Genomic DNA, 8,025 nt, shown 5'->3' with positions numbered 1-8,025 from the left:
AGAGTGGGGACTATATTTCTGGCGTCTTCCTTGGAATGGAATCTTCCTGACTAGCAAAGGGGACAGAGGCAGGCTGTGGGACTTGACAGCAGACACAGCAACCGCATGCCTGGGTTGGGTGAACAGTGTCTCTGCCAGCAGACTGTGAGAAAGGAGCCTTCTGAGCGCATGGGTTTCTTCAGCAAGGTCTCCTGGGGCCAGTAGGAGCAGGGAAGGACCTGGTCAAGTCCAAACTCTCTTTGGACCTACAGATCTGATCCCACAGCGCTCTAGGGCCAACCGGCAAGAGTAAAAGGTTCTCAGGGGACTTACAAACTGGCCACGGGGATTAGTGAGGCTGAAAAGAACATTTGCCTAGGAAGGAAAAACGGGAAGTGAGAGGCCGAGGATAACTCTCTATACGTCCCTGGGGACCCAAGTAGACCAATGAGAAACCCGAGGAGGTGGTGAAGTCTGGGGCATCTTGACAGGTTCTTGGTTCCGCCTAACCCCTCCTCAATCGGAACGCAGCAGCAGCTACCCCGCCCCCTGCTTCTGCCGATTGCCATTGGCTAGAATTAAGGCCCCGCCCCACAAAGGCCGTTTGCCATTTGCTTAGGTCTCTGATGTTTGCATGCTTGTGGGGGCGGAAGACAGGCGTCATTCCCTGGAACTTAAGGACTTCCTCTCTATGCTTGTCTGGGTCAACTTGTCTGTCCATTGCTGGCCTATCTTTCTCTGGCCCCCTCTCTCACTCTCAGCAGCTGTCTCTCACAGGCCTGCTGCCCTGCCTTTTCTTTGCCTCCTGCTCCGCCTGCCTGGGTGGCCGCCATGGGTCGGAAGCGGTTCATCACAGACTCCTACCCTGTTGTGAAGAAGAGGGAGGGGCCCCTGGGCACAGCAAGGGGAGCTGGCACCCGAGCTAGGGTCTCTGAAATGTGGGGGTGGCAGGGAGAAATGGACATGAAGTGACCAGAAAGGGCTGTGTGTGTGTGTGTGTGTGTGTGTGTGTGTGTGTGTGTGTGTGTGTGTGTGTGTTGGCTAAAAGGAGAAGCTAGCATGTCTCGTACTTCCGATGAGCTGTCTGTCTGCCCGATGGCAAAGGCAAACGAGTGGGGAGATAGCCAAGAAATAGAGGCACAGCTTTGATCCAGGGCAAAGGCCTGGATGAGCCTGAGGAGCCACATGTTATTGCAGGGGAAGACACCCAGTCCCTCAGCCAGGAGGAAACAGAGCTGGAGTTGCTGAGGCAGTTTGACCTGGCCTGGCAGTATGGGCCTTGCACAGGTGAGAACCCCATTTCCGGCCCCTCCCATTAGGCACAGTTCTGTCATCAATGTGTCTCAGAAGTAGTCCAAGTGCCTGCCTAACTCTTGGACACCTGTTTCCTGAGACTGACGTATGGAGGCTCAAGAAACTGCCCTCTGTATTCTCTAGCCCAGACTCCCCTGCCCAGCCTGACTTCTTTCCCCGGTGGCAGGTATCACAAGGCTGCAGCGCTGGCATCGGGCAGAGCAGATGGGCTTGAAGCCCCCCGTAGAGGTGTACCAAGTGTTGAAGACACATCCTGAAGACTCTCGCTTCCAATGCAGGTCAGGACAGGCTGGGACAGCCTTCAGGGAAACCAGGCACTTCTCCAAGGGTTGCCACCCTCTTGGTCTATGTAGGGGCTGCCTTGACTTGGAGAAATGGGTACAGATTTAGAGGGTCCTTCCTGACAAGCAAGAAGGGTCTTCTAGGTGCCTGGCTTGAGACAGTTCTCTACAATGACCTTACCTCTATGAGCTAATGGTGGGGGAAGAGTATATCTAGGGCCCATGGGGCTATCCATGCATACTGGGGTGTTCACCAGAGCCACAGAACCATAGGCAATAGTTACGAACTAGAGATAGTCCATCAGGGAACAGAGCCAACTTGGTTATGCATTCCTTCTCCCACCCTGTCTTCCACAGCCTCTGGCACCTCTACCCACTCTGAGGTACCACCTAGGTTGTCCCCTTGGCATCTCCTAGCCACCAAGAACTTCAGGACAGACATCATGGCTTTCTCTGATCACCATTCCATTTTTGGATAACAAGTTAGCAGGCTGACTTTGGAGGTCTTCCTGGTCCAGCTTCTTATCTGTCTACACAACAGGCTGCTGAAGCTCCTGGGGACCTGAGAAGCCGAGCAGAGCACCTCCAAGCTCTAATCATGAGCACCAGATGTCTGCCACACCCTCTCTGACCTATGGTGTGGCAAATCCAGCACAGTCTGGCATAAAGCCAGATGTAGGCAGGGCCCACCTAGGGCATCTTGCTGAGAACACAACTGGCTGAGTTCTTAAATCAAAGAGCTCACTAATGCTTACAATAAAGTATATTAAGCCTGAAATCCTGACTTTAGTCTCTTAATATGCCCTACTCTAGCTGGCAGTTCCCAAAATGTAAGTAGTCTGGAGAGCCAGCAACAGCTTTTTATTTTATTTTATTTTATTTTTATTTTATTTTATTTTTTGGTTGGTTGGTTGTTTTGAAACAGTTTCTCTGTGTTATTCTGGTTCTGGAACTTACTCTGTAGACTAGGTTGGCCACAAACTCAGAGATCTTCCTGCCTTGCTTCCTGAATTTTGAGATTAAAGGGTTTCAATATGGGGGGGAGGCACTATGATCAGAATGTAAAGTGAATAAATTAATTAATGGGGAAAAAGGTCTCATAATATGGTCCTGTCTGTCCTAGAACTCACTCTATAGACCAGGTTGGTCTCTTAACTCACAGAAATCTACCTATCTTTGTCACCCAAGTGCTGGGATTAAAGGCTCATGTTTCTTTCTACCCCACCAGGCTTCTGTATCTATTTTTCTAAGGCAGTCTTTTCAAAAGCTGAGTGACCTCTGGTGTCCTCTGGTAATATTTAGAAACCCACTCTAGGGGCTGAAGAGATGGCTCAGTGGTTAAGAGCACCGAATGCTCTTCCAGAGGTCCTGAGTTCAACTCCCAGCAACCACATGGTGGCTCACAACCATCTGTAATGGGATCTGATGCCCTCTTCTGGTGTGTCTGAACACAGTGACAGTGTACTCGTATACATAAAATAAATAAACAAATCTTAAAAAAAAAAAAAAGAAAGAAACCTACTCTAAGTCCCCTTCCCTGACAAGCCAGCAAAAAACCTGTTTAATATGCCCAGCTTATGAGCAGCTAGCTATTAAGTTCCTGCTACCATAGGTCCCCATGGGGTGTTACTATTACTGAAAATAAAAGCAAAACAATCATGGAAATTAGTTATGTCGTGTGGTGGTCAGCATTAAGTAAAATTAGGGTGAGAGGTTTGTGGGGGGTTAGAGAATGTCAACGAGATATTTTGGAGAAGTTGGACAGGAAGGCTCCATAGTAAGGGAGCATTTGAGAAGAGACACAGAGGAAGTAATGAAGAGAAGGCTTCTACCTGAGTAAATGTCTCAGACAGAAAGAATGACGAAAAAGGCTCAATGGCAGGAACATTTCCAGACTGTTCACACAAGAATGTGAAGGTCAGAACACAGGGGACAAGGGGGAGACAGAAGGGAATGAGGCCAAACAGGTAGCAGACCAGTCCCATTGGGCATTGCAGACCGTGGTAAGAAATCTGGATTTTACAGTGAGTGAAAAGAGATATGGACGGCTTTACGGAATGACATCATTGAACTTATGTTTTGAAAATACAAATGCAGCTGTGGGTGGAAACGGTCTGAGGAGTTGGGAAAGCAGGAAGGTGGTGAAACTGCTCTGCTCAGCAAGGGTAACGAAACCTGTCTGAGGAGAGGTGACAGAGATGTGATTTGAGGCAGGTGGGGAGATGGGACTGGTGAGAAGTGGCCACATCTTTTTGAGGGGACAACTGACCATCAGGGGCTGCTGCTGTTGACTGGGATTTAAGGGATTTAAGGGGCAGGGGGCAAGGATAACCCCAAGGATTTGGGCTTGAGTGACTGGAAGGTCAGATCCCTAGTAGATAGGGAGCACTGTGCTGAGAGGAGGAAGGGAGCAAAGAGCTTTAGGTGCTTGGCTTTGGGGAGGGGCTGTGGGTGGAGCCTGAGGTCTTGCCTATAACAAGCAAGTGCTCTATTACTGAGCTACACCCCCAGTCAATATGTTACTTTTGAAGTGTTTGCACTGTATCCCAGTAAAGATGGGATGTAGGCAGAAGATATGGTAAATCCGGAATTCTGGAGAGGTCTAGATTTGAGGTAAAACTTTGGGGAACTTTTAAATGGCATTTAAGGTCACAAGAATGAGCTGAGCACAGTGGTGCTTGATCACTTGTAATCCCAACGCTCTGGAACCCAATTCAGGACTGAAGTTTCAAAGACAGTCTGGCAACATAGCAACATCTTGTCTCCAAAATGTTCTCAGCACTCAGAAGACAGAGACAGGAAGATCTCTGAGTTCAAGTCTAGCCTGATATATGTAGAGAGTCACAGGACTATTAGAGCTATATAGAGACCCTGCCTTAAAAATCCAAATCCATCAATCAGTATATTAAGAGTACTGACAGAAGAGGGATCCAATGACAACCCAGCCCTACTCCTAGGCCAGGGAAGTGGAAGAATGGAGCAAAAGAGACAGGTAAGGGTAGCCTGCAGAGCCAAAGGAAGAGCAGAAGAGTGGGGTAACGGAGAGCCTGGGGAATCATGCGGAGAGTTTCAACCCTTAGGTGTTCCCAAGAAACTGGTAAAATACAGGAGGGTTCAGCCACAGAGGTAAAAACAGCTTTGTGGTGTGAGGTAAGAGCCTGCCTGGAGAACTGGGAACAGGGAGCTTGTCTGTTTTGGTTTGATTATTTTGGCTCCTGGGTAAAGGCAGTATTATCACGCTAGGGAAGGGATAATGGCCGGAGTGTCTCTGACTCTAACACTGGACTGTGAGGAAGAAAGATCTGGAGTGCTTCACGAATTCTATGCCATTCCATCTTTCCAACTTCAGCGTATGTGCTGCCGGGCTGAGCACATGCCGGTTCCTTGAGGAACGTTTTACTGTAAGGGCGCGGAGACTGTAGATGGAAAGGGAATGAGATCAAAGGAAGGGTTTGTTTGGTCTTTTGTCTTAGATGGAGCGGCAGAGCAGCTTAATTACACAGTGTGCACAATCAAGAGTGGTGCCTAGGACAGGATGTGATGCACTGCCAGGGGGTCACTGCTAAGGGCAGTCGGGAGGCCTGGGAACCTAGGTAAATGACTGAGAGCGTGCAAGAGAGGTACAGGGAAGGGATGTCTTGAGCACTGGGGATATTGGAGGAGCAGATGCTCGCTGAGAGCCTGACAATGCTGGGTAGCGTGGCATGTTTGCTAAATGCTTATCCTGCCACCTGCTGTGCTGAATACTGCATATTATTAGTTAAAGCCTGAGAGTAATAATTATTGTCTCTGCTTTACAGATAAAGAAACTGAGGCCGAGAGGGAAAATGCTCTGCACAGCTAGAAAACAGCAAAGCCAGCCTTCACAGCTGCCCCACCAGGCTAGCCAAACACCTGCACTCCAGATGTTAGGATGGACTTGATGAGATAAGGTCTACATATGGGGAAAGTTAAAAAAAAAAAAAAACCCTCATGTAATACAAATGCTGCCCCCAGGCAACCTAGAAATCTAGAGACACAGAGGTGCCTGGTTCTCAGGAAGCAGAGAGCATCTGGGGTAGGGGTGTGCAGCAACCATTCTGCAGACGCCTCCAGTGCACATGGCTCCCCCTGCTGCACTGAAGTCACCCTGCTCACCCTCATTGCACCAAGCCTTTGGGTTCACAGTGTTCCTTCTTCTTAGACCTTCCACTATGGAATTAATGCAGTCTCTAAGTATTCTCGGTAGTTTTGTGTTTGGTCTTTTAAAAATCTGCCAATTTTACATTTGAGTCTAGACTCTAGCGATGTGTCGGAAGTAGCTGTTTCAAAAAATAAAAATAAACCCCGTCAGGGAGATGTGTTTGTGCATCCTAAGGCCGGCCTCATAAGCCCCTGACACCCATCGCAGCTCAGCTCAGTCTAAGCAGCACTGTGCAGCAGTAAATAGGGACTAGGCCAGAGGAAATGGAAGGTCTCCAGTCCTTGAAGGGTAAGCTAGAGCCTGCAGGCAGAGACTGGAACTCTGGCCTGAGCAAATAGAAGTGTGCGTGTGTGTGCCGGGGACGGGGGTGTTTGGTGGTTTTTGTCAACTTGACCCAGGATGGAATCATCTGAGAAGGAACCTCAGCTGGGGAAACATTCCCATCAGATTGGCCTGTAGAGGCTTTTCTTGGCTAATGATTGATGTGGATGAGCTCAGCCCATGGTGGGTGATGCCATCCATGGATAAGTGGTCCTAAGGTGTATGAGAGCAAGCCAGGAGGACCAAGCCAGTAAGGAGCATTCCTCTATAGCATCTGCCTGAGCTCCTGCCTCCAGACTCCTACCTTACTTGAGTCCTTGTCCTGACTTCCCTCGTGGTAGACTGAAAGTATAAGATGAAATAAACCCTTTCCTCCTGTAGTTCCTTTTGGTCATGGTTTTTATCATAGCAGTATAAATCAAACTAAGACAGGGGTCATGTATGGTCAGGCACGCATGATGTATGCAGGGTATGCCATACATGTTGTGATAGTACAACTAAAAGCTATCTAGGGGGTTGGAGAGGTGGCTGCACAGGTTAAGAGTAGTTGTTGCTCTTGCAGAGGAGCTGGCTTTGGTCCCCAGCAACCACATGGCATCTCACAAGCACTTGTAATCCTAGTGCCAGGGGCTCTAACACCCTTTTCTTGCCTCTGCTGGCACCAGGAACACCAGTGCTACACATGCACACACAGAGACATAACATTGGAAAAACACCAAAAGACATACTTATGTGTCCAGCACTGTGTGCTTTTTATCCTCACAGCTACTCTAGAGGAGACTATAATACTTCTTACACAGCAATTTTGAAAACGTTGTCCAGCAGAGAAAGTGAAATGTTTGCTCTGGGCGATTGGCATGTGAGCTTTGCTCCTAGAGTCCAGCTCCAAGCCTGTACTCTTTATCTTGTGTGATAAAGCCAGTTAGGCAGGCTGGGCTGAGAAAGGGGTTTTGAGCTATGGTAGTGGGAGTGCCTGAAGGTTTCTGGGTAGAAGAGACAAAACCAAAAGAGCCATCCTAAACAGTCTGTCAGGCCAGGTATGGAAGAACGACAGAAAGATTATAATCCAGAATGGTGGCATACACCTTTAGCATTCTAGAGGCAAAGGCAGACAGATCTCTGAGTTCACGGCTGGCTTGGTCTACACAGCAAGCTACAGGATAGCCATGGCTACATAGAGAGACCCTGTCTCAAGAGAGAGAGACAGAGGGCTAGAGAGATGGCTCAGCGGTTAGGAGCACTAACTCCTCTTCCAGAGGTTCTGAGTTCAAATCCCAGCAACCACGTGGTGGCTCACAACCATCAGTAATGGGATCTGATGCCTCTTCTGGTGTGTCTGAAGACAACTACAGTGTACTCATATATAGTAAGTAAATAAATCTGAAATAAAAATATAAAAGGGAGAGAGAGAGAGAGAGAGAGAGAGAGAGAGAGAGAGAGAGAGAGAGAGAGAGAAAGAGTGTGTCTTAGAGCAGGGGAGCAGTACTACAGGGAGAAAAACCAAATAGGAAGCTAATGAATATTAAAGATGTGGAGTGCTAAGACCTTGGATTAACAGGGACAAAGGGAAGGACAAAGACTGTTATGAAGGAAGGTGGGAACAGGAGGAGGCATCAGATCTGACAATGAGTTTGTGTGATTGAAGGAACACTGATTTTCGAGCAGAGAAGTAGAGATGGGAGGGAAACAGCTCAGTTTTACACATGGTTGCTTTGAGGTGATGACAGATATCCAGAGGGAAAACTTGGTTGGCAATGTAAACAGAGTTAAGTCCAGAAGTGAAGACAGGGGAGGGATGACATCCAGAGACAGAAGAGACTCATGCACAGAAGTGACCACCAACCCCAAAGACAGCACTTAGGAAAATTCTGTTTAGACGTTGAAAGAAGATCCAGCCAACCAAAGAGGAAGGTCTTAGCGTGGCAGGAAGACTGAGGGGCAGCATCA

At 48.3% G+C, this 8,025-nt stretch overlaps 1 protein-coding gene across 1 annotated transcript; it reads left to right on the top strand.

Moving 5' to 3' along the window:
* The first annotated feature begins 609 nt into the window (after positions 1–609).
* On the top strand, positions 610–2,352 carry Pold4 (DNA polymerase delta 4, accessory subunit). The gene is made up of 4 exons (XM_032891242.1): positions 610–888; positions 1,158–1,266; positions 1,460–1,571; positions 1,932–2,352. Exons 1-4 carry the CDS (start codon positions 811–813, stop codon positions 1,954–1,956), a joined length of 324 nt encoding a protein of 107 aa, XP_032747133.1. The 5' UTR covers positions 610–810; the 3' UTR covers positions 1,957–2,352.
* Positions 2,353–8,025: the final 5,673 nt, after the last annotated feature.

This window comes from Rattus rattus, chromosome 2, assembly GCF_011064425.1.
Source record: "Rattus rattus isolate New Zealand chromosome 2, Rrattus_CSIRO_v1, whole genome shotgun sequence".
Taxonomy (NCBI): domain Eukaryota; kingdom Metazoa; phylum Chordata; class Mammalia; order Rodentia; family Muridae; genus Rattus; species Rattus rattus.
The sequence above is the reverse complement of the archived record's forward strand: the minus strand, read 5'-3'. Positions and strand labels throughout refer to the sequence as shown.

Excerpts from the sequence above, each read along its gene's own strand:
- Pold4 (XM_032891242.1), top strand. The coding sequence starts at position 811 with ATGGGTCGGAAGCGGTTCATCACAGACTCCTACCCTGTTGTGAAGAAG. Across the intron at positions 1,267-1,459 it reads GCAGTATGGGCCTTGCACAG|GTATCACAAGGCTGCAGCGC; the intron begins GTGAGAACCCCA and ends CCCCGGTGGCAG. Across the intron at positions 1,572-1,931 it reads GACTCTCGCTTCCAATGCAG|CCTCTGGCACCTCTACCCAC; the intron begins GTCAGGACAGGC and ends TGTCTTCCACAG.